Source organism: Panthera tigris, chromosome A2 (genome assembly GCF_018350195.1).
Source record: "Panthera tigris isolate Pti1 chromosome A2, P.tigris_Pti1_mat1.1, whole genome shotgun sequence".
NCBI classification, from domain to species: domain Eukaryota; kingdom Metazoa; phylum Chordata; class Mammalia; order Carnivora; family Felidae; genus Panthera; species Panthera tigris.
Window position 1 is genome coordinate 29,659,288 of NC_056661.1, and position 25,774 is coordinate 29,685,061.

The 25,774-nt window shown below is 46.5% G+C and overlaps 1 protein-coding gene across 4 annotated transcripts in view; it reads left to right on the top strand.

The window, feature by feature from the left end:
• The window catches only part of PTPRG (protein tyrosine phosphatase receptor type G), a 710,659-nt gene that overhangs the window by 588,352 nt on the left and 96,533 nt on the right, over positions 1–25,774 (top strand). For all 4 annotated transcript variants that reach the window (XM_042979322.1, XM_042979323.1, XM_042979324.1 and 1 more), the window contains exons 9-12: positions 11,214–11,398; positions 14,620–14,728; positions 20,581–20,630; positions 22,367–23,144. In XM_042979322.1, the coding sequence (XP_042835256.1) occupies positions 11,214–11,398; positions 14,620–14,728; positions 20,581–20,630; positions 22,367–23,144 (1,122 nt within the window). The remainder of the gene's footprint in view (positions 1–11,213; positions 11,399–14,619; positions 14,729–20,580; positions 20,631–22,366; positions 23,145–25,774) is intronic.

Below are 25,774 nucleotides of genomic sequence, written 5' to 3' on the forward strand. Positions count from 1 at the left end.
ACCTCCCATGGCCTTTAAACTCTCAGAGGAAGAGGGATATCACATAGGAAAAAAGACTCCGAGGAGGTGGGAGAGGTCGGGAACAGCATAATATGGGAAAGTCAAAACTGCGTGCTTGGAGGACTGGAGAATTGAATTTCTCCTTCTGCCTTCCGGAACACTGGCTGCTGCCGTTGTATTTTGAGTGTGTGGCTCTGTTACATGCACAGCAGAGACAAGCGGATGGGATAAGAATGCTTGCGAATTTGCTGTCTTCCACGGTAGTTCTGCCTAATACTCAGTTGGTGGCTGAGAAGCTGACTTGCATACCAGGGCTCGTTCATGGGAACGGAGGGGATGCCATTGGGTGGTGTGGAAAAGAATTCCACAGATACAATAGAAAAATTTGTTCTCCCTCCTGCTTAGGGGAAACCCAGTTCTCTATCTCGTGTGTGTGTGTGTGTGTGTGTGTGTGTGTGTGTGTGTGTGTGTGTGCCTCTTACTTTTACACAGAATACCTTACTTTGGGCACTTCTGGTCACCAAATGTGGGGTGGCTTTTCCCCAATCAGTCAATTCTGCGACACCAGCTAGATGTCCTACAAACTTAACTCGGTTCTGATGCTGTCTACCTGGAGATACACTGTCAGATCCCACAGATTGAGGGCTCAGTCCCAAAAGATATACATACCCCTCTTCAGATGCCAGTCACAAGTAGTAGATCCCCAGCTTACCCACGGCTTCTGTCCAACTTGGCTTCAAATCACAGGTTCCTACTACCCCCTTTTTGGTTTGATTGATTTGCTAGAGTGCCTCACTAGGGGAAACACATAATTATGCTTACCAATTTATGAAAGCATGTGATAAAGGATACAGATGAGCAGCCAGATGAAGAGATACATAGGGTGAGGCCTGGGAGGGTCCCCAGTGGAGGAGTTTCTATCCCAGTGGAGTTAGGAGCATGTTATCACTTAGATGTTTACAAGAGTATCAGGAGCCCTCTGTCAGGGGTGAGGTCAGAAACAAACGTTAGAACAAGAGATCCTCTCAGTGCTCTTACCACTTGGAAAGTTGCAAGGGTTTTAGGAGCTCTGTGTCAGGAACCAGGGGTAGAGACGAATGGACATGTTTTCTGTTATCTCGCAACAGGTTACTGTTTGCTTTAGTTAAGACACCATAGAATGTCGGGGCCACTGTGCCCCAGAATCTCTCACCTCGTAAGAAAGTGGCCGTCCAGCAAAGTCTGGCCTCTAGTGAGACCCACCCAGGGGTGAACTCTGGCTCCAACACTACTAGCTTTGAGACCTGGTCTTGGACCATTCTCATCCCCTACTTGCCAGCCATACTAGTTTTCTTTCCAATTTTCCAACTGCAGGGCCTTTGCACAAGCTGTGTTTATTTTTTTCTGTTTGACGTATCTATGCCTCCTTCCTTCCTGTTCACTTTATAAACCCTACTCTTGTTCAGATTTCAGTCCAAACATCACTCTTCTCAGTAAATCTTTGCTAACCCATCCCCCAAACCTGGGTCAGGGTCCCTTATTAAATCTTTGTACAGAATAATATTTTTGTAATTACGTTTAACCTGTGAATGCCATGGACCCCTTCAGCCATCTGGTGAATCCCATAGACTTCTTCTCATATTGATGGTTTTTAGATGCATAAAATAAAGTAAAATAGATTACCAAGGAAGCCAATTATCCTCAGATATTATCAAAAAAAATTTAATTATAATATAGTAATTTATCTGCTTCTTGATGAAGGCATTAAATTATAAAATCTAGCAGCAGGTCTAATAACCATTGTAATTTTGAAATAATAATGAGCATGAGGAAGATTTGAGATATTGGCAACAACTGTAATCTAGCAGAAATAGATCTGTGATTTCTATTGGTGATGTCCCCCAGGTCCTGCTAATTACTGCTACTACTATACTTTGTTGCCAGCATTTGAAATGGAAGGAAATGCTAAATTTTAGATAGAGATCAGTGAAAATAAAAGTATATTTTTTCCCATCCAAGTTCACAGATTTCTGTGCATTCTGTCTAGAGCCACTAAGAAGCCCTAAATTAAGAACTCTCTTTTAGGGGGATTAAGTGGTTGATGTGTTTCTCCCTCTGGGATGTAATCTCCAGGAGGTCAAGGACCATGTCCACTTGTGTTCACCTCTATCCCTAGTTCCTGGTCAGTGTCCTGGTACATAATAGGTGCTCAGTAAATATTTAACAGTAGCGATTTCTTATAGCACACTTTCTATACATCAGTCAGCACGTGCTTGTGCATTTCCTGCACTTACCCAAAAGCTTCACCATGTGTTACCCAAGACTATACAGCTGGTCTGTCTAGAACCAAAGCAGTCTGCCTCCAAAGTGAAAAAGTGAATGGATGACCATTTTGGATCTCTGATTCTAAAACAGGGGTAACATGGGGCACCTGGGTGGCTCAGTCGGTTGAGCATCTGACTTCGGCCCAGGTCATGATCTCACAGCTCATGAGTTCGAGCCCCCTGTCGGGCTCTGTGTTAACAAGCACAGAGCCTGGAGCCTGCTTCGGATTCTGTGTCTCCCTCTCTCTCTGCCCCTCCCCTGCTCATGCTCTGTCTCTCTCTCTCTCGCACACACAAATAAATAAACAGAAAATAAAATAAAACAAAACAGGGGTGTAACGATGGAGCCAGGGGCCCCATAGAATTACAGAGAGGATTTCATGACATGATTTGTGAAATATACTAACTCAGCCCAGCGCCAGGATCATCAGATAGGACTTGTTATACTGCAATGGCAGTACCGAAACGCACAGAGTAAAGACCCTGGTGGTGGACACCTTGCACCACCCCACATAGTTCCAGCATCCCCATGATGGTTTGGGGGACCACAAATGTAGGCTGCATTTCTGGTAGGGAGAGTGGGGATTGGGCTCCATCCATCCATTCATCCATTCTCCAAGGAGTTGGAAGCTGCTCTGGAGCTTGTCAAGAGACCCTACACTCTCATGTGTCATTGAGAACAAGGAGGGGAGGGGAGGGGGAGTGGAGGAGGAAGTCACAGCCTTGAGGCTGCAGTAGCCACGAGTCGTGCCTGTGTGCGACCGGTTTCACCTTTTAAGCCTTGAATAGCCCTCCTGACTTTTTACTACCATCTCGTAGAAGAGAGAGCCGATGTGGGAGGTGTCTGTGGATAGGATGTACATGACCTTCCTGTCGCTCACCCACTCTGGTTTGGAATCAGACAGACTGGGTTCCAGTTCTCAACCCTCCTCCCTCTCTGTGGCGTTGGCCCATCCTGGTGACTTGGTGTCTCTGGACCCCGTGTCCTCATTCATCTTTAATGGGGAGAATAATTGAACCCACCTCTTGGATTCAGTTACGCATGCATGGGTTATCAAGATGAAGGCATGGAGCCTGGCCCTCGCATGTGCTTGGCAGCTGGCAGCTCCAAATGGACATTATTCGGATGCCATAAAACCCAAAAATGCCAGAGCTAGGGCTCTGCTTTAATTTCATCCTTCCCGGTTCTGCCACTTTGGCCAAACAGTTTCTCATTCATAAGCCCTTGGTGAGGGCGGGGGAGGTGACACCCCCAGAGCACCAAGATACTGGGTTTGAAGTCCTACATAGCCTGCTTTGGGGGATTTGTGTTTACCTAGACCTCTTTGATTCAACCCTTCAAAAAGAAAACTCCTTCCCTGAGGCCATTTCTTTGGAAATTTCCCCTAAAGGACTCCATATTCAAGGGTTCTTGAGCTGGGCTGGGGCGATAAAGAAATGACAGGCGCTTAAGCTGTCAGAGGCGAGGCTCCATGGCTCTGTGCCACTTGAGTGAGTCCCTTCTGCTCAAGAGGACATCGTACTACTGTCCGCTCTCCCTGCCTGTCAGGTCCCTGGGGCAGGGATCTTGAGACCCCGTGATCCTCAGCCAGTTTGGGCTAAGCTGGTACCACCCTGTGTGGTAGAGGATGCCACAGAGTCCCCCTGCCTCAGCCCCCGGCCCCAGGCAGCTGTTTCATTTCTGTTGAAAACATCATGAAATAGTGAATCTGTACCACATTGCTGTGTTTTGAGCAGTGCTGCCCCTTTGATTCCTGATCAGTAATAGGCCTATTGCCTCGGGCGTGAAACTCAGGGTGGGGGGGGTGCAGGGAGGAGATCCCTCAATAGTTTCAGGCCCTTGCAAGTTACCACCGACCTCGAAACAGAGCCTGTCACATTAGTTTATCAAACACCCAGAATGAAAAGGGGTGGGGGTGGGAATGGGGGAAACTACCATTTTGTAAGAACCACTGAGAAGATATCCTTGACATTGATTTAGAATCAGAGGACCTTGGGTGCTCTGCTAAGAAGCCTCTTCATTATTTAACGAAGTCTGGGATCATAATTAAAGGTGGTTGAGAACGAAGGCAGAAATTCTCAGAGCTGGCACCGAACATCATCCGAGCTGCCTGTGAAAAAGCAATCAGACATAATCAGGCCCCCGAGAAGGGGAAGGGTGATGTCGGGAGCACCTCACAGGGGAATATTTGTTTAGAGAGCCGGGTGTGGTACCTCCCCCATGGTTAACAGGCTTCGATTTTGTGTAAAAGACGACTGGCCGACTCCCTGTGTTAGGTGCAGTTTGCCATGGCCATTGTCAAGGGTGCTGGGCTGGACGCCTGTTGCGTGCCTAGGACGGTGCTCCTGGTGGTCGTTTTAGACCAGGGGAAAACTCACCTGGCCTTGGGGGCCCGGCAGCTGTGGGTGAAGTGAGCTGGGCCAAGGCCGTGGGGAGAGGCAGGGACTGGGGCAAAAGTGAGCATCCACACCCCCACTCTGCAGGGGAGGCTGCTGTGGTCTTCATGTGGATGGAGACTCGATATAAAAATCCAGCTGTGCATGTAAAATAGGCCAATTTTTAAAAATGTTTATTTATTTTTGGGGCGCCTGGGCGGCTCAGTCGGTTAAGCGTCCGACTTCAGCTCAGGTCATGATCTCACGGTTCATGGGTTCGAGCCCCGTGTCGGGTTCTGTGCTGACAGCTCAGAGCCTGGACTCTGCTTCGGATTCTGCATCTCCCTCTCTCTCTGACCCTCCCCCATTCATGCTCTGTCTCTCTCTGTCTCAAAAATAAATAAACATTAAAAAAATATTTATTTTTGAGGGGGGGGGGACAGAGCGTGAGACGGGGAGGGGCAGAGAGAGAGAGGGAGACGCAGAATCCGAAGCAGGCTCCAGGCTCTGAGCTGTCAGCACAGAGCCCGATGTGGGGCTCGAACTCACGGGCCGTGAGATCATGAACTGAGCCGAAGGCAGACGCTGAGCCCACCGATCCGCCCAGGCGCCCCAGGGTATGCCAATTTTTAAAGTGCCGTGTGAGCCCAGTACCTTGCCCCTATATTTGCCACTGGTCGTGAGTCTTAGAGATTCCTGCTCAGCCCCAGTAGTCACTATCATCCTCACCCCAACCCCATGAGGAGGGTATTGCCAGGTATTAACGAGAATACCCATTTTTAACGAGAATACTGTGCAGGAGGCTGGCTCCAAAGTCTGTGCTTTATTATACCAGCTTTTCCAGAGTGTGCCATACAATTCTGTAATGCTCTGTTTTACATTTTGAATTTTCAGGGGTGTTTTTTGGAAAGAAGGGTTTCCATCACTGAAAAACCCAGCAAAAGTTGACAACACAGAGCACAATAATGTGTTGTCTCCTTCCTTGCCTGTTGTTTGGAAGGCACCTGGTCACTCCACCTCCCCCAGCCTCCGAGCGTCCTGGGAGTTTTGTCACCTCTGTAGACTGAACGTTTTTTTTTTTTTTTTTTGATGGGCAAACATTCCCCCTGCGGAAGGTGTGAGTCTAGGGACAGGGTCTTCCTACGAACTTGAGGCCCTGAAGTGATCCCAGAGATGGATTGTGTGGCACTGATTCTGTACATGGGAACTTTACCAGTGGTCCTGACTGGAGAGCAGAATGCCTTCCTTCGTTCTGTGAATGAAATTTGAGGCCCTGCTGAGGGCATTAGTGATGAAGAGCGCAGTCCATGCCCTGGAGGTACTTACAGTCCTGCCACAGGGACGGAGAAGTGGACAGCTGATGGGGACACACGTGATGGGCAAGTTGAAATGGGGAGCAGAGGGGCCCTGGGAGCACAGAGATGTCAGAGGGGAACTGTGAGGTTGGATCAAGACCCTCAGGGAGGCCGGGTGGGGGGCAGAGGGGTTGCTGGCCAGAGAGAAGAGTGGAAGAAAATGGCAGGCATGGCAGGGGTGATGGCACACGGGACATGGACAGCAGAGGAACCCACCCACCCAACATGCCACTCATTCTGGCAGCATTTATTGAGGGCCTGCTCTGTGTCAGGCTCTGTGCTTTGTGAGTTTATGTATTAATTTTGAGAGAGAGAATGCAAGCAGGGGAAGGACAGAGAGAGAGAATCCCAAGCAGGCTGCACACAATTCGTGCAGAGCCCGACGCAGGGCTCGATCTCCCAGGAACTGTGAGATCATGACCTGAGCCGAAATCAAGAGCCAGACATTCAACGGACCGAGCTACCAGGCACCCTGGGTCAAGCTCTGTCTTCACCACCAGGGATAATGCGGCAGACAAGACAGGAAAGATACTAGACTCTTGGAGTTTCCATTCTGGTGGGGAGGTAGATTACTTACCAAAGACATTCAGCAAAGTAAATAATATAATTGCACACAGAAGAGTCTCCACTCTGAGGCCGAGTGGACCTCTCAGGCTGTGTTGAGAGGCGGAATTCAGTGCTAAGAACGCAAGCGTCTTCAGATAAAAGCTTGGCCTTCCTTTATTTTCCAGATCAAGGATCAGCAAACCAGTGACCTACAGGCCAGAACTTGACCACTACCTTTTGTACAACCATGAGTTAGGAATAATTATTTTTTTTACTTTTGAACAGTTGAAAAAACACCCAAGATTTCCTAACACCTGAAAATCAAATGTGTGAACTATTTTTTTTTTTAATTTTTTAATTGTTTGTTTATTTATTTATTTATTGGTAAAAAAAAAAAGGTGATTTTATTTATTTTTTTCGTATGAAATTTATTGTGAAATTGGTTTCCATACAACACCCAGTGAACTATTTTTAAGTTTAAATAAATTGAATTAAAAATGACTAATATAGACGACTTGGTATCTAAGTAGCTCTGCAGATAAAAAGAAAAGAAAGAAGAAAGTCCTGTGAAATTGGAATGTAGTGTCCAGGAATAAAGGTTTACTGGAGCACAGCCACACTCGTTCCTCTGCATACCGCCTGAGCTGGTTTTGCACTTCAAAGGCTGAGTTTACTATTTGCAACAGAGACTGTGCGGTTGGAAAAGCTGGAAACATTTGCTGTCTGGCCCTTGACCAAAAAAGTTTGCCAACTCCTGTTGTTGGTCCTTCTAGTACTCTGCAAATCTGGCGCAGAAAAACCCTCCCTCTCAGGGCGGTGGTGGAGATAGATGGAGAGAGAAAAATTTTTCTCTGCCTGCTCGTCTCAGGTGGGACAGAGCTCCTCAGCCTATAAATGCTACTGCATGCTTCAGTATGTAGTCTGGGACAAGCAGGGGACCTCTGGAGGTGCCTCAGTGAGGTTCCATCTGAGTGGGTGGTCTCATTAGAGGTCTGACCTGCCTCCTTTGTGAGCCTCACTCAGTACATTGTCTAGTACATTGTCATATACCTGAAATTGATGTAACATAGTATGTCAGTTACACTCACATAATTTTTTTTTTTAAGAAGGTCCTATTGGACAAAGATTCTCCCTAGTTGTCAACGTGACCCACAGATTCTCCAAAATGGGATGTTAACTGATAATCTCAGCATTTAAAAACTTAAAGTGCTAGTTTCAAATAAAAGGTTTTGACTTTAAGTGTACATACATTTTTTTCTCGTACATTGAGGCAGTGGGCTTCTGTACCTCTGCACGTTCATTCAAAACAGTGAAAACCGCAAGCTCTCTTTATTGACAAGGAAATATTTCCATAACTTAGTGGGTTAAACACAACAGCAATGTAACAACTATAATGTAAAACCATATCCCATTTACATCAAATTGCGTGCATGTGCTACATGTGCATGAAGAGACACCGGAATGTGAGATCCCCAGAAAGTTAACAGTGGTTATCTCTAGATTCTGGGATTTGGGGTGATTTTTTTTAGCTTTCTTCTTTTTGTATTACTTGGGTTTCCTTTTAAAAACATTAACATGAATCATCTTAATCAGCAAAGAAAAACTGAGCTATTTTAATTTGAAAGAATAAATAAGAAGAATGGTTGCATCCGCATGTGGGTGATAGAATTATTTATGTGGTTATGATGTAACTCTTGGAGATATATGCATCCCCATACAGCTCACCACTAATTGGAGCAGAGGAGTGATGTCTTCAGAATAAGGGAGTTTAAATAAGAACATGGTAGGAGGTGAGAAGAGATGTAGAAATCAGGAAATTTGACATGGTCATCACTGTAAGATATGGAAGCTTTCCAATATATGAATCTCCTGGGTTCATTATTGGCACCTGGAAAGATGGGGTGTAGATCTTTCCTTGATTCCTCTCTCTCCCCCCTCCCCCGCCCATGCTCTGTCTTGAGAAACTACCAGCCACATAGGCAGTTGGGGTATTTAAAAGCGGTATGTTAGCGCCACCTAGTGTCCTCCTGCTGTCACTGCACCCTAGCGTCTCGCTGCGGGCCTCCCTTTCAGATTGCTTGTTTGATGTCCCTGTGCTGGTGGCATTTGCACGGTAGGCAGCAAGATGCCTCCCGGGGTTCTGAGGGGCAGTGGGAATGCCTCATCAATTTAGCCCTTCCTTCCTGTCTCAGTCGCACAAAGTGAATCTCTCCGGCTGAAGCGTGATTTGGCAGTTGCAGAGCGAAAGGATGCCTCCCTGTCAAAACCAATCTCTGCTTTTCTCCAGCAGCCAGGTCCTTAAAGCTGGGCCCGTGCATCTCTGGCAGGAAAGCCATCCTGCTCCCCTGGGCAGCCTTGGGCTTGGGGCTCTCGGTTGGAAAATAGGGGAGTGTGGCTCGCAGTAGGCTGCTGGCCATGTAATTGTGTCTCTGGGAGATGCCAGAACCAAGCCCTGGAGCCTGACCCATCTCCTCCGGTGTTGCTCACCTCCTGCACCCCAAAGCGGAGTGTGGTCCTCACTGCCCTCCTCTCCCTCACACCCTTCCTAGGCCGGCACCTCACTGGGCCTCTCAGTTTTACCTCTTTGCTCTAGATCCCGCCATTCTTGGATCCTCTCTCTGGTCTGCAAGCCTGGCCACCCACAGCACCTCTTCACTGCCTCCCCCCTTCCCTCCTGGCTCCTCCAGGTTCTTCTACCGGGTGGTGGAAGCTCAAGGGATCTTGAAGAGTGCAAACCTGCTTGCGTCGTTCCCTGGTTTAGATCTCTCTCATTTCCCGGTGCCCATAGGATCAAGACCAGACTTGGCTTCTGGGGTATGAGGTCTTTCCAGCTCCACCAGTTAATGCTTGCCTCTTGCCTAGTTCTCTGTGCCTCCATCTAGCCCCTCAGGCCTTCTCCCTGCTGTGGTCCCTCGACCTGCCCTCCCTCCCTCCCCCCCCTTAATCTCCGCTTCTCTGTCAGCTCTCAGGCAGATGTACCTCCCTCAAGGGAGTCTCTATCAAAGCCTGGGCCACATCCTCCCATAATATGCTTGGAAAACACTGCGTACTTCTCCTCCTGACCATCCATTCCATCCGGGTGTGTGATACCAGCTGCACGTGTGTCTTTCTTTGACGAATCTCCATCGCCCCCTTTAGACCAGTGGTTTTTAGCTGGGGGCGACTGGCCTTCCAGGGGACATTTGGCATTATCTGAGGACCATCTTGGTTGTCATAACTCGGGAAGGAAGTACCCCCGGCATCTACTGGATGCAGCCAGGGATGCTGCTAAACATCCAACAGTGCACACGACAGCCCCCCAGGAGCAGAGAATTGTCTGGCCCGAGGTCGGTACTGCTGAGGCTCAGAAACCCTGCCGTAGACTCTAAGCCCCACGGAGACAGGAATCATGGCCACTGGAAAGGACCCATTTGAAAACCTAAAATGTTGCACTATTAATGATACTGTCGTCTTGGCTTTGTCTACCGATGGATGTAGAACCACCACATCCCTTCAAACCTGCCGGCCACAAGGAGTGAAAAAGAGAAGTAGCCTGACTTTTCCGTATGCCCTGCATCCGTATAAATGCACAGGGTACTGCTGGTCCAGAGGAAACCCATCCCTGTTTTTGTGGCTTTGCTTCAAAATGAGAGTCTCATTTTAAATTATATCGGTTGACACTCTGGTGTATTTACAGTAAAATTTCATCTACAGTTTCACTGTGTCGGGATAGCCCACACATCAGATGGCCTGGCTTCTTCAAAAAAGTCATCAGGAAAAAAGGCCAGGGACTGTAATAGATTTAAAGGGGCTAAAGCATTGTGATAACTAACTGCAGTATGGGATGAGGGGGGGTGGGGAGTGGCTGTAAATTATCATTGGACATGACTGGGGAAATCTGAATATGGACTATATATCAGATAATATTATTGAATTAATGTTTATTTTCTTAAGTTTGATAATGCTGTGACGGTTATTGCCTTAGCTCAGGCTGCTACCACAAACTACCATAGCCTGGGAGGTTTGTCAACCACAGAAATTTTGTTTTCTCACAGTCCCAGAGGCTTGGGACCCTGGGGTAAGGCACCGGCAGATTTGCTGTCTGGTAAGAGCCTGCTTCCTGGTCCGTAAGACGGCTGTCTGCTTGCATGGTGAATGGGTGAGGGGCTGCCTCTGGGGTCTCTTTTATAGAAAAACTAATCCCCTTCATAATGAGGGTTCCATCCTCATGACTCAGTTGCCTTCCAAAGATCCCACCTTCAAATACCGTGACATTGGGGATCAGATTTCAGCATATGAATTCGCAGAGGGGGATGCAAGTGTGCAGTCCAATGCAATTATATAAGAGAATGCCCTTATTCTGAGGAGATGAAGGCCAAAGTATTAAGGAGGGAAGCATCAGCATGTTTGCAACTTGCTTTCAGTGATTTTGCAAGAAAACAATTGTGAGTGAGTGTGTGTGTGTGTGTGTGTGTGTGTGTGTGTGTGTGAGGTGCAAAATGTTAGCAGTGGGTGAAACTCGGTAAAAGGAGTACGGATGTTTCCTGTACTACGATGCCAGCTTTTGGGGGTTAGAATCTTTAAGAACTCGGGCACATGGTGGATTCGCGTGTTGTCCCGCGAGCCCCTGAGCTTGGCCGTGTGTTGTCTTCAGTTTGCAGCTCTCCGCCCATCCACATGAAGGTGCAGCCTCTGAACCAGACGGCGCTGCAGGTGTCCTGGAGCCAGCCGGAGACCGTCTACCACCCACCCATCATGAACTACATGATCTCCTACAGCTGGACCAAGAACGAGGACGAGAAGGAGAAGACGTTTACAAAGGACAGCGACAAAGACTTGGTAAAACCTCGCTGTGTTCATAACTGCGCTTGCAGTTACGAGGGGAGCCCCTGCCGCGTCTCTTACCATCCACGCCCTGTACGGCGTGCCTTATCTGTGCCTGCTGAGGGCGCTGTGCTGCGCAACGCAGTGGCTATCCGTGAGAGCCGTGGCCGGGACCCCCCCTGGGCTCCTTCCACCCTTCCGCTTCCTGGCTACACCACCGGAAAAAGCTAGGTAGTTTCTTTGTAATCAGGCTCTTCAAAATTGACTGCTTATTCTTACATTATTTCCAAAAAACAACCAGCAGGGGCTTCTGGGTGGCTCAGTCGGTGGAGCGTCCAGCTTCAGCTCAGGTAGCAGTCTCACGGTGGTGAGTTCGAGCCCTACGTCGGGCTCTCTCCTGTCAGCCCAGAACCCTCTTCCAATCTTCTGTCCCCTCTGTCTCTGTGCCCCTCTCCCACTCGTGCGCCCTCTCTCTCTGGCTCTCTTAAAAATAAATACAACATTAAAAAACAAAACAAACAAAAAACCAACCAACAAAAAACCAGAAAGCTTCCATTAAGCCCTTTTTTAAATCTGATTTGGCTATTGTAGATACGAGGTGTGCAAATGTACAACAGGTCCTGGCACATAAGTGCTGGATAAGCCCCAAGCTATTACTATTATAGTTCTTCCTTTTCCTCTTCTCCTCCTCCTCCTCCTCCTCCTCCTCCTCCTCCTTCTCCTCCTTCTCCTTCTCCCCCTCCTCCTCCCCCTCCTCTTCCCCACTAGTACTCTAGTCACCTGCACCGTCAGCTGCCCAGAGTCCCCACCACTCCCTCGGTCACAAATGATCAGCCTCACACATTACCATTTCACACTGGACCCCTGTGACCATGTGATTTTTAACCTGTGTTCTCAGACTCTCAGATACTCTAATATCTGACGTCACTCTGAGCTGTCTGTGCCCAGCCCAGCTTCTCGTCCTAACGTTTATGGAAGTGTTTAGAGGCCAACACCCACCAAGGCCCTTCAGAAACAGGTGGTTGCAGATGCCATCTTCTTCGCTATGAAAGCAAACCCTCCAGCAAGCACGAGGCTTGAAGTCTTTGCACAGAAACTCAAAGTGACACATTTGGGTTTAAAAGCCTTCCACTTATTGTTAATGAAAAAAAAAAGGCTGTGGAATAATGAAACCGTAATTGTAGGTGCACATGAAAAATACAGTAGCACCAAGTGGGATTCTTAATGACTGTTATCACTTTTTTTTTTTTCTTTCCAATACAGAGTCCCCAGGGCCCATTCAGTTACAGAATAATACTTTTCATATTCTTTTAGATGAAGATTCTTTTACTTCATTTCCATTTATATTTTCAATTTCCCCACTAGACATTGTTATCTGGGTCACATTAGGGAATGATGAGCCTCGTGAAATCAGAGGGAAATCTATTGAAAGGCACCCAAGGTTAGGATGTGTTTTAACCTTTCTCTTGTCACTATTGGAAGTCCGTAAAGGGTTTTTCTCGTTCTCGAGTACAGATGACTTACATTAATCAGCAGAAACTATCTAGGCGCTTATGCGGTTTCTTGTTCTAAGTGGAAAATAATTAAACACGCAAAGATAAATAGATACCGGCTGGGAGTGAATTCTAATAAACCCCTGCATAGATGGAGCAAAGATTTCTCTCTGAACAAAGACAGACCACGGGGTCAGAGGTTTAGAGAATGAGGCATTAATTAGTTTATGAGAGAAAGAGAGAAAAAAACCTGCTTTGACAGCAAGTTTTTTTTTTCTTTTTTTAAGCAGAATTTTCTGGGGGTGGTTATTTTCTTTGGGGACACAAAATTAATTTTCTTAATTCCTCAAGAAGTTGAGAGTGCTGATGTAGTGGGAGCAAAGCTGTTCTCTACCTTATGGCTACTGGGGTTAGAAACCTAAAAGGAACACTTTTTTTTTTTAGAATTTTTTAAAATTTATTTATTGTTTGTTTATTTATTTTTGAGAAAGAGAGAACACAAGTGATCAAGAAGCAGAGAGAGAGGGACAGAGAGTGAATCCCACGAGGGGCAGAGAGAGAGAGAGAGAGAGAGAGAGTGCAGAGCCTGAAGCAGGGCTCAAACTCACAAATCATGAGATCACGACCTGAGCTGAAGTTGGACTCTTAACCAACTGAGCCACCCAGGCGCCCCCAATTCTCTCATTTTCAAAGACTCTTAGAATGAAGCTTTGAGGAACAGGGATTTGGATTTGGCTGGTGATGCTTGACCAGGGATTGACAAGACGTTCTCTAGAAAGAGCCAGATAGCAAAATGGGTGGGGGGGGGGGGTGGGGGGGGCTCTCCAGGCCATTAGGTCTTTATGGCAGCTACTCAGCTCTGCCGTCGTAGGCTGAAAGCTGCCACAGACAACATGAAAATGAATGGGCATGGCTGTATGCTAATAAAACTTTATTTAAAAAAAGGAAACAGTAGGCAGGATTTGGCCTGTGAGCTGTGGCTTGCTGGGCTCTGTGTTAGACCAGGGGCATTCTTTACATTATGTGGTGCGGAATGCCTGCGAACAAGGTTTGCATGGCGTGTGTACTACAGGACTCACAAGCATCCTGTGAGGTAGCTACTGCTTTTTGCATTTAACAGTGGAAGGTAGCAGAGGCTGGAAGACATTAAGCAACTGACTTGGAATCACACGGCCAGCGAGTGGTGTGACAGGGGTGGGTCTCGTGTCATCTGGACTCTAATCAAGTGTTCTGACCTAGCCTCGTGCCCCATAGTATCCATCCATCAAGTACAACGAGGCCTCTGAACTGCCAAGAAACGTATACACCAAGATTTTGTTGTTGATATTAAAAGCTCTGCCTGCTTCTGGAAGTTTAGTATACTTGGTAATTCTAGAGTCTGCCTAGGGTAAATAATTACAGTCTATAACTGGACTAAAGGAAAGAATCCCAAGCCTTGTGAGGACGAAGATGGCCGAAGACCTGTTCCAGGCCGGTCAAGGATAAGTCCGGACTGATTTTGTTACATCTGCTATCCTGCACGTTTCAGTGTTGAAAACAGATTCCCAGCCAGTTATTTCGAAACGTTCTTTCCCTTCAAACTGAGCCTTCGGTCAGCAGGGGAGCATCGTGTCTGTCAGGCTTTGCCATGGTACCCAGAAACCTAAAAGGAATGCTTAACATTATTTTAGGTTTGGTTTTAGAAGGTCAGGCATGTACCAGCCCTCAAAACCAACTCACTGCCTTTTCTTTCTTCACCTGCAGAAAGCCACCATTAGCCACGTGTCACCGGATAGCCTTTACCTGTTCCGCGTCCAAGCCGTCTGTAGGAATGACATGCGCAGTGACTTCAGCCAGACAATGCTCTTTCAAGGTAGGGCCAGTTCCCCTCTTCTCTGGCCCCAAGTGCCCCTGCACCCCTCCTTTGTTATGATTTATCCTTTTTCTTCTTAACGTGCCTGGTCAGAAGAAATAAGCCTGGCCTAAGAATCAACATGGAGTTTTAAATCACGCCTGAAAAGCCTGAGGAATTTAAGCCTGTCTTTTAGATTGGGGGTTTCAGAGGCCAGAAGACGGGGAACAAGAGCAGAGTGTTGATTATTTTGTTTATTATTGTTGTCATATTCCAACTGTGGGGAACCAAGTATTTGGGTAACACTGCATCATCACAAAAATCACATCCTAGTCGTGTTATGGAGTATCGCCTTTGGATTTTTAGCATGATTCACTTAGCTATTCTCTTAAGAACTAGAGCCCAAACATATAGCACACTCCTTTTTTTTTTTTAAGTTTATTTGTTTTGAGAGAGACAGAGACAGCATGAATAGAGGAGGAGCAGAAAGAGAGGGAGAGAGAGAGACAGACAGAGAGAAGGAGGATCCCAAGCAGGCTCCACACTGGCAGTGCACAGCCTGATGCAGGCCTCAAACCCGTGAAACCGTGAGATTGTGATCTGAGCCAAAACCGAGAGTTGGATGCTTAACTGACTGAGCCACCCAGGCGCTCCTACAGCATGCCCTTCTCGCTTACAAGCCACATAAATGAGCCTTTGCTTGCAGGATCCTTGGGTTTCTGGAGAAATAGCTCTATGCTCCTGCTGAGATAGGGTCTGGTAGAACGTTCCAGAGTCAGGACTAGGGTGAGTCAAAAGAAGCATTTACCTTTGTGCAAAATTTAAGAGTACCAAAAAACTCTGTAGTCAAGGTATGTTGTATTTTACCAGAACTTTTTTTCGAAGCAAAATCCGTGCAAAATGTTCGTGGAGAAAATACACAAATTCTAAATAAAGATAGGATCCACTCTGTCTTAACTTGCCCTAACCTAATCCCAGTCCTGGTTCCAGTGAAACTTTATTTCATGACTTTATTTGTTGACTTGGTTTGGGGACGTGCACCAAGACCAACATGGTGGGAGGGACCAGGGCACTGGACCTTGCTGTGCTAGGCTGAGGTCCTCACTGGTAAGGTTCTTCACACCTGGGATCCCCAGTTTTAGAGAAACCTACGCCCCAGGCCAGCGGCTCTTAACTTTTTTGAGTCATGTATCTGATGAAGTCTTTGGACCCTTCCCGTAGAAAAATCCAGAGTTTTGCGTACAACTTCAGGGACCCCATCAAGCCCGTAGGTCCTGGACCAGCAACATCAATCAGCATCATCTGGAAGCCTGTGAGAAATGCACATTTATGGGCCTCTCCCTGAACAATTGCCTCAGAATCTCTGATGGTGGGGCCAGGAATCTCAGTTCTAAGCGGATGGCCCATCTGGCATGTGCAGTGAAGACTGAGAGGCACTGGTGTAGAGCTGGGGCCCTGGAGTGAGGGCCCCGGCTTTGAGTCCACCTGCCACTCGGTGTTTCTGGAACTCAGAGAATGGTTATTAGCTCCCCCAAGCTGCAGCGTCCCCGTCCGAAAAGCGGCGGTATCGAAGGTACCGACCTCACAGGGACCTTGTGGAATGGCGTACGGTGAAACATGTAAAATAATTAGCAGAGTGCCTGGTACCAACTATAAATATCACCTTAGTACTAGGTTTGATATAAAAAGAAAGGGTGAACTCAGGGTAAGAAACCCTCCAGCTTTAGATTCCCTCTAAGGATCCCTTCTAGCTTTACAGTTTGGCATTTAGCATTTAAATACTCTTTGCTAGTGTTCACATTATGTCATCCTTCCATTTAAACTAATTGAAATGAGCATCGCTGTGTTTTTTTCACGCGACCCCCTGTGCCCTGCGTGTTTTGGCCCCTCTGCCTGTGTTGACGAGGTGGTCCACAGGCCAGAGCCAGGTCTGTGAGGCCCAGGGGAGAGAGAATAGGAGGCCACAGTGGGAGTTTGCTGAGGCCAGGGCCCTGGAACTTGGGATGCATAAATCATGATTAGGCCTCCCGTGTGCTCCGACCAAGAACCTAGAATCTGCAGAACTGCCTGTCCTGATTAATAGGCCCCTGAGCTTGCTGGCTTCTGTGTGGACTTTGAAAAATTAAATGTTTGTAATGTAATGTAATTCAAAAAGGCCTTGTCAGCTATAAATTCCAAGCATGGAATATTTAACATGTCTGATCACAGAGACTTGTTGGAAATGGCCAATGTCTCCTTTGTCTAGAAAGACTCACTTTGTTCAGAGGTGGACGTGCGTTTCCTCGTTTTCTATATTGTTGCTTGTCCCTATACGTTGACAGAGGGGTGTGGATCCTCCGGGCCTCCCCACAGTGGTTTTGCGTCTTCCCTAAATTAGGCATCCGGTGAGCAGCGTACGAACTAACTCTTCGGGGAGGCTAGCACACCTCATCTTGAGAGCCAAGGATGCGTTTGTGAGCAGTGGAGCCCAGCGTGCAGAACTGATCAACTGTTAGGACTCAAGTCTTAAAAGGGAGTGGAAAAAAGCTTAAGGAATTTCACAGAGGCCTGGTTCAGAATAATTAAGTTTCCCAGTGATGAAGTGTACATCAGGTTTGGGAGCATGAGGAAGCCATGTTGGAATGTTTACATTATGGTAAATACACTATTAAGTGTTACATATTTACTTGAGTGTGACCAATATAATAGTAATAATAGCAAGCAGTATCCATGAATGGCTCACAGTTGCAGAGCCTTTTCCCATAAGTTAGTAAGTTATTTCATTTGACCCTATGGCAGTGGCAGCTTGTAAGGTACGTGTTATTTTACTGATGGAGAGATGATGTTCCAGGCAGTCGAGTAACTTGCAGAAAAAAAAAACAACAGCAACAAGAAAAAACCACTTGGCCACTAAGCAGTGTCTTGATTTCTTATTCCAAATCCAGATCGTTTATACATAGCAACAGACCACCCCTAAATATTACCCTATGGCCCCTGTAATTCAACAAAAACAGGTGGAAAGATCGATTGCTTCGTGTTCAAAGCCTGTCTGCAGTTCTCAACGGTCATAGAAAATAGTGGTTCTTGAGCTTTTCTCTGAGCCACAGACCCATTAGGCAGCCTGAAGCCAATGGATCCCATCTCACAATCACTTTAAATAAGTAAAATACACAGAAGAGGGAACCAATTATGCTCAAATACAGTTGTCAAAATATTTTAAACAAATTTGGGCATATAGTCATATATGCTTTTTCCTCTTTTTATTAAGGCATCGAAGGACAAGCATTGGGTCGGCTTGCTACCTTGATGTCTGAGTGGCGACAAACATAAATGTTGTGGCAGAATAGCTACAACAATTATAAGGGAGTATAAAAATCCCTGACTTAAGTCAGAGACAAAGTCACAAGTCCTGCTGGGGCTGCTGAGATGTGTTGGCTGCTCTCATGGCAGAAGGAGAGCCTTGGTTTCACGTCAGTGAGAGCTTGGTGGGAAAAGGCAGATGCCTTTTTTTTCCTGTCCCTGAATCCCCCTGGGCCCATGGGTGCCAGGTTAAGCATTTCTGATACCAACGGTCCCGGAGAAACTTCCTGGTCACCACAGCTTGAACCAGCCCGGTAGAAACTGTCAAACGTTAATGAGAAGTATGTGTGCTGAGTTGCTGCTTCGTTTCTGGGCCTCAATCAGAGCCCTTTGTAAAGGGCAGGTGACATAGGTCTCTTTAGATGACCCGCTTTAACGAAGGGAGGTGAGTACTCCACGTTCATCTCTTTCCCACTATGCATCTCTTTCCAAAGTCGAGAGTTCATCTCGACTTTCCAACTATGCAAAATGAATGTGTCATTAGGCTGGGGGTTGCAGACTCAGGTGCCCCTGGGGCCGTGCAAGGCACATGTATAGACACGGGGAGGGTTATCAACGGGAAGCTGGACATCCTACATCCACCATCCACTGAGGGATGCTCGGTCCCTGCAGGGAGGAGAGTTCAGTTTTACTGAATATTGTGACTTTACAGGATAAGCAGGAAATTGGGATTTTTAGTTTGAAAGCTATTGCAACAAGTTCAGTTTTAAAAAAGCTTGCAGGCCAAACAAAAATTATGCCAGTCGTTTGCCACTCCTGGTTTAGGTAAAAACTTACAACAGACACGCATATTATATACTTTGGTATTTAGCTTTTTTTTTTTTTTTTTCTGATTTTTCAGTGCCATGTATATATAGGAAGCAAACTTTTAGTTTATATAACACTCCTATTTGGAGATAACCACAAAGAAGCACTTTGCTATTTTCTTTAATTAGACTCTTTGGCATTATTCACAGTAGTGAAGCAACCCAAGTGTCCACTAACAATGAATAGATAAAGAAAATGCTGTGTGTGCATAGAGTGGAATATTATTCAGCCTTGAAAAGGATGGAAATTCTGACACATGGCCCAGCATGGATGAACCTCAAAGACCTTGTGCTAAATGAAATAAGCCAGTCACAAAAAGGCAAATATATATGATTCCACTTATGTGAAGTATCTAGAGTAGTCAAACATATAGAAACATCAAATAGAATGGTGGTTGCCAGAGGCTGGGAGAGGGGTGAATGGGTACAGAGTTTCAGTTTTGAAAGATGAAAAATTCCGAGATTGGTTGTACACCAATGAAAACATACTTAACACTACTGAACTGCACACTTAAAAGTGGTTAAGATGGGGCACTTGGGCGGCTCGGTTGAGCATTCGACTCTGGATTTCAGCTCAGGCCATGATCCCAGGGTCATAGGATCAAGCCCTTCGTTGAGCTCTGCCCTGATCATGGAGCCTTCTCTCTCTTTCTCTCTGTCTCTCTGTCTCTCTCTCAAAAATTTAAAAAAAAAAAAAAAAATTAATCAGTTAAGATGGTAAGTTTATGTGTATTTTACCACAATTAAACATTTTCTAGAGTTATATTGTTTAACAACAATAAGAGGCAGAACCACAGGAAGGAACAAACATCAGAACGAATGTTGTGTGGGTCATATCAGAATTTGACAATTTAAAGCAATGAAGCAATGAAGGTGGTATCTTACGGGGCTTTAAAACTGAAGTAGAAATAAAATATAAAATATATGACAGCACACAGAAGGCGAGGCAGGCAAATAGAGTTAAATTATTGTACAGTTCTTGTGTTTTTAGGAAGTGGTACAAATACTAATTTAAGGTAAACTATAATAAGTTCAGGATTCACGTTATAATCACGGAATTGATAATATAGGAAATTATAAACAAAAAGATGGTAGGTAGGGGGGTTGTCTGGCTGGCTCAGTCAGAAGAGCATGTGACTCTTGATCTGAGGGTCATGAGTTTGAGCCCCAAGTTGGGTACAGAGATTACTAAAAAAATAAATAAACTTGAAAAGAAAGATGATAGGTAGGAACAGTGCAATAATGATTCCATTTATATGAAATCAGAGATAGACAAAACACAGGTCAGAATTGTGGGTTACCTTTTGGAAAGGTGGGGTCAGTATTGTGTGGGGCTTATGCAAACCTTCTGGAGTGCTGGCCAACATCTATATATGTCTCAATATGGGTAGTAGTTACACAGGTGTTTATAGAGAAAATTACTTGGACAGTACACCTAAAATTTGTAGATTTACTTATGTAAGTTTTACTTCAAAACAGAAAACAATAAATTTTTTTTAAAAAATTTAACTAATACCGTAAGACAAGAGTCAGCAGGCAAGCTACATAGCCCTGTGAAAGGTTTTTTAATGACTCACAAGCTAAGAAGGGTTTTACATTTTTAAATGGTTGGGAAAAAATCTACAAAGGAATAATATGACATGCGAAAATTATATGTAAATCATAAGTTTTATTGGAACAACAAAAAAAAAGTTATATTGTTTACAATGTAATTTCTTTGTTTCCCAGCTAACACTACCCGAATATTCCAAGGGACCCGAATTGTTAAAACAGGAGTGGTAAGTAGCAAACGGTAATTGCTTTGTCCTGGCTGGTTGTTAACTCGAATGCAGTTAAAACCGTGACCACGAGGTGGCAGTAGGATGTTGTTAAACTGCTCTTGAAGAGGTGAAAATACAGAAAAAAATCACATTTCTCCCTCTTTATAATTCAATGTGTTATGAAAAGAAGCTTGGCGACAGTTAAAGCTGTTGTGTTGTACTGTATAGTTCCTATCAAGGTAAAAACTCTCCATATTTTAAATTATTTATAATCTATGGGATCATACAATGTAAGAGTGCAAATGAGTGCAAAAGGTCTGTTGCAAGCCCTTCGTCGAACATATGCTACAATTCAGAGGTTGTCATTTCCCCAGAGTTACGTGGATTTGCAAGTTTCTGGAGCCTCAATTAATATCTAAGCTTTCCCATTCCTAGTGTAACTAACAATCATAATATCAATCACAGTGTTGGTAATAACAGTAATAGTCTAAAATTTACTAGCATTCCCTGGGTTTTAGATGATTTTATTATTTCATTTACTGCTTGCAGCATCCTGTAAGACTAGTGTTACTACTGTTTCCATTTTACAGAGGAAACTGAGGCTTAGTGAGTTAAAACAATGTGCTCAGCATCACCCAGACAAGAGGTTGTCAACTCAAGCCCAGACCATCTGACCTCTATGTCCTGGATGCTTTGTCTTATGTGGCATTTAGCATTAGAAACGAACATGTGTTAACATTGGCCTTCCTTAGACTACAAAGTTTCCCAAGTGAAATATGGTGATAACGTTAAAGAACCAAAGTGGCTCTGGCTGTATTGTTTTGAACTATATGAGTGAGGGGATGGCATTCTGGATGCTTATACCAGGTTATAAGAACTAAAACAGGTAACTTAGAGCAACATTTCTTGTTTTTCCAAGATACTGTTATCTGCTTCTCACACAGAAGCCCTAGTTTAGGACGGTGGGAAGAATGAGTTGAGGCTTGAACACAGGCGGCCCTGCCTCTAGCCCTTAATATCTCTGTGCCTTGGTCTCCTGACCTGGATAATGGGGTGATGATCCTGTGTGCCTCATGTACCTGGGCGTAGAGGTCCCCATGAATAGACCCAGAGACTCCGGAAGCGGCAGCGGCTATACGGGACCCATGAGGAAGATGCAGGGCTGTAAGCCACTTCCCAGAGCGTGCAGGGTTGAGTGTGGCTCCTGCCGCTGCGGACGTGGACAGCCACGTGCCCTTTCTGTCCATCCGCTTCCTCACTTTGAGACGGAGGAACCAGACCCTGGAGGGCTTTTCTAGACCTGGTTGCTGTGTGTTCTCCATGAGAGCCAGTGATACATATGAAAGAGCAGGGACTCCTGCCTCTTGCAGGGTCAGCCCAGGATCATGTGACCATCTGATGTTGCTAATTTATTACGTAGCGGATATTGGTCTTTATACCAACTTTAATGGTACTTACTTTTCTTTTTTTTTTTTTTTTTTTTTTTTTTTGCCACTCACTGAGCTTCTTCCTAAGCAAAAGTGGTGAAGAGTTGGTTTGATACGCTAGTTGAATTTTTTAATGCGCTCAAAGTGATTGTAAAACTGTTGAGACCGGAGGTGGTCACGTGACCACGGACCACCTCATGTCAGCCTTGGTACCACAAAAACCTACTGAGGGTCATAAGCAGGGCCTTTTTCCCAATCCTGATGACTGACATGGCTCTGCTTTCTCTTCTGTCCCTTCCCCTGACCTCCCCGGGTGACCCTTTGAAGCCCACAGCGTCTCCTGCCTCTTCGGCCGACATGGCCCCCATCAGCTCGGGGTCTTCTACCTGGACGTCGTCCGGCATCCCCTTCTCATTTGTCTCCATGGCGACCGGGATGGGCCCCTCCTCCAGCGGCAGCCAGGCCACCGTGGCCTCGGTGGTCACCAGCACGCTCCTGGCGGGCCTGGGGTTCAGCGGTGGTGGCATCCCGTCCTTCCCCAGCACCGTGTGGCCCACGCGCCTGCCCACGGCTGCCTCTGCCAGCAAGCAGGCCAGCAGGCCCGTCCTAGCCACCACAGAGGCCTTGGCCTCCCCGGGCCCCGACGGCGACTCGGCGCCCACCAGGGACAGCGAGGGCGCGGAGGAAGGGGAAAAGGATGAGGAGAGTGAGAGTGAGGACGGAGAGCGGGAGCATGAGGAGGAGGGGGAGAAGGACTCCGAGAAGAAAAAGAGCGGGGTGACCCACGCCACCCAGGAGCGGAGCCAGGACGAGCCCACCCCCACCCCCTCGTCTCCCGACAGGACTGCAGAGGCCGGTGGGCATCAGACTCTGCCTGGGCACAGGCAAGACCACACTGCTGTCCCTACAGCCCGGCCCGATGATGGGAGGGATGCCCTCCCGGGCCTGGACCCCGGCTCGGTCACCTCCACCCAAGTGCCCGCCACAGTCACAGAGGAGCATTTTGAAGGGAGTGATCCCAGGAGGCCCCAGATGCCATCGAAAAAGCCCGTGTCCCGAGGGGACAGATTTTCCGAGGATAGCAAATTTATCACTGTCAATCCAGGTAAGTGGCCCGGTCCTCCTGTGAGGCTCCATGCTGCCGTGAGCAGTCTCCCCCTTTAAGAAAAACTGGGATAGGGAACTTCATATTCCTGGAAGTGTATGTGTCCCTGGCGTAAGAGACGTGTGTGTGCCTGTATCTGTCTGTCTCTCTTGCTGCTCTCTGGTTTGTTCTAATAAGAAGACTTTCCCTCTTATTGTTGCTCGAGGAAGTCTTGCCTTGATGTTTGTTTGCTGGTAAAATCCACTTACCTCAGAGTACCTCCGAGGACTTGGACACGGTGAAGTAAATGAATTAAAAAAGACATTGATCTTAAGAAGTTTATTCATTAAGATTTCACTCTTTTGCTTTTCTTAAGTTAATTTTAAGAGAGGGAGAGAGCGTGAGTGGGGAAGGGGCAGAAGGAGAGGGAGAGAGAATCCCCCAAGCAGACTCTGCACTATTAGAGTGGAGTCCCTTGTGACGCTCAGACCCATGAACCACGAGATCATGACCTGAGCCGAAATCAGGAGTCGGATGCTTAACCAACTGAGCCTCCCAGGAGCCCCTCTTTAAGATTTCATTTTTTTTTTTTTAATGTTTATTTTTGCGAGAGAGAGAGACAGACAGAGTACAAATGGGAGAGGGGGAGAGAGAAAAGGAGACATAGAATTGGAAGCAGGTTCCAGGCTCTGAGCTAGCACAGCACAGAGCCCAATGCGGGGCTTGAACTCACAGGCCGTGAGATCATGACCTGAGCTGAAGTCAGACGCGTAACCAACTGAGCCACCCAGGCGCCCCAAAATTTCATTCTTTTTAAAAAAAAAAATTTTTTTTAACGTTTATTTATTTTTGAGACAGACAGAGCATGAACGGGGGAGGGTCAGAGAGAGAGAGGGAGACACAGAATCTGAAACAGGCTCCAAGCTCTGAGCTGTCAGCATGGAGCCCGACGCCGGGCTTGAACTCACGAACTGCGAGATCATGACCTGAGCCGAAGTCAGACGCTCAACCAACTGAGCCACCCATGCGCCCCAAGATTTCATTCTGTATTCATTTAGCACCTGTGTTTATGGACTGACTGTTTGGTGCCAGGCCCTGGGTGGGTGCGAACCGAGGTAAGCACAGCCTCTGCCTCTTGAGGCTCACTGTATAAAGGACTCAGCGACGATGGCACTCAGCTAGAGCGCCCACGGGGAAGCGAGGAAGCAGGGTGTCAACACAGCAAGCGAGCAGGTCCGCTAGCTAGCCAGGAAACTGCCAACTGAAATTGGAATCTGTGAAACGGTCATAGAGGGAATAAACAGGGTGCCGCTGAAAAGAATCATGAGGAGGTCAGGGACCTCTCTTAACCAAGATAGGCCCAGCTGGGGAAGTGACATTCACGTCGAAACCAAAAGCCTGAGACCCTCCAGCGTGCAGCAGGCTGCTAATAGCTCACCGTCCGAGCCCGGAGATTAGGGCTCTCTGTCCCAGAGCCCTGTTTGCTGCATGCATCACCCAGCTCATGGATGGTGAGAGCAGGGCATGGTTGGCGTGGCCTCCACCGTGAGGCAACGCTCCCTGTCATCCTGACCAGTGAGATGTGCTGCTCTATCCAACGCTCAGATCCTAACGAACCATCCTGTTCATCTCCGCGAGGCAGCCGTGAGCATGAGGGGTTGTTATTGTTGTGAGGGGTTTTCTTAATAAGAAATTCTTCTTTTTGCCAGACTACAAGATGTTTAGCAACAATTTTTTTTGCATCTAAGCTGTTGTGGAGTTATAAGAGTGCAAAAAAAAAAAGCAACTGGTAAATATTTATTTGCTTTTGCACTTGTAAACATTAAAATTCATCTAAAGCTGAGATCTCGTATGTTAAGATACAACTTAGAATAAATTTTCATGTTTTGAATTACGTTCCTCCTTAAAGCTGGTATGGACTCGTTTTTTGAAGTTTGGGTTTCCTATGGGTGTTGCTCAGTTTGTCTTGATTTTAGGGAAAGGTACAGAGTAGCCTTCCGTGGAGTTGAGTGAAGGAAATACTGGGCCACTTATAAAGCCGTTTGAAGCCATTCCTACATGAATCATGACATTCCCTCTAGGAATGGCTGTGAAACAGAATTTCTTGCATTTGAAGATATTAAAGAAATATTTATGGAGTACCCGCTGTGTTCTGGGCACTGCACGAAGCATTGGGAATAGAACACAGATCAAGGCAGGCTTCTGTTCTCCAGGGGTTTATGTTTTAGTGGAGAAGCTTGAGAATATTGCAAGGAAGAAATGCATAACTTCAAATAGTGCCAGAGTTGAGCGGGGGGGAGCAGTATGGCATCGAGTGGTCAAGGAATGACATTAGTGGAGAGACCCAAGCGGTGAGGAGGTAGCCATGCAGAGATCCATCAGAGAGCGTTCTAGGCTGCAGGGATAGACAGTCTAGAGACCCAACGTGGGGATTCATTTAGAGCAGTTTAAGACCTATCCGCAGGCCAGTGGTGAGAGTTGGGAGGAAGGATGACGGATGAGTTCACAGATGGGCAGAGCTCAGGCCAGGAGGGGGGCTCATCGTCCGTGCTGAGAATTTGATTCTAACTGAAATGGAAAACCAGTGATGGATTTCAGCGGAGATCCCCTCATCTGATTAACCTTTTGGAAAGACCACTCTGGCTGTCTGT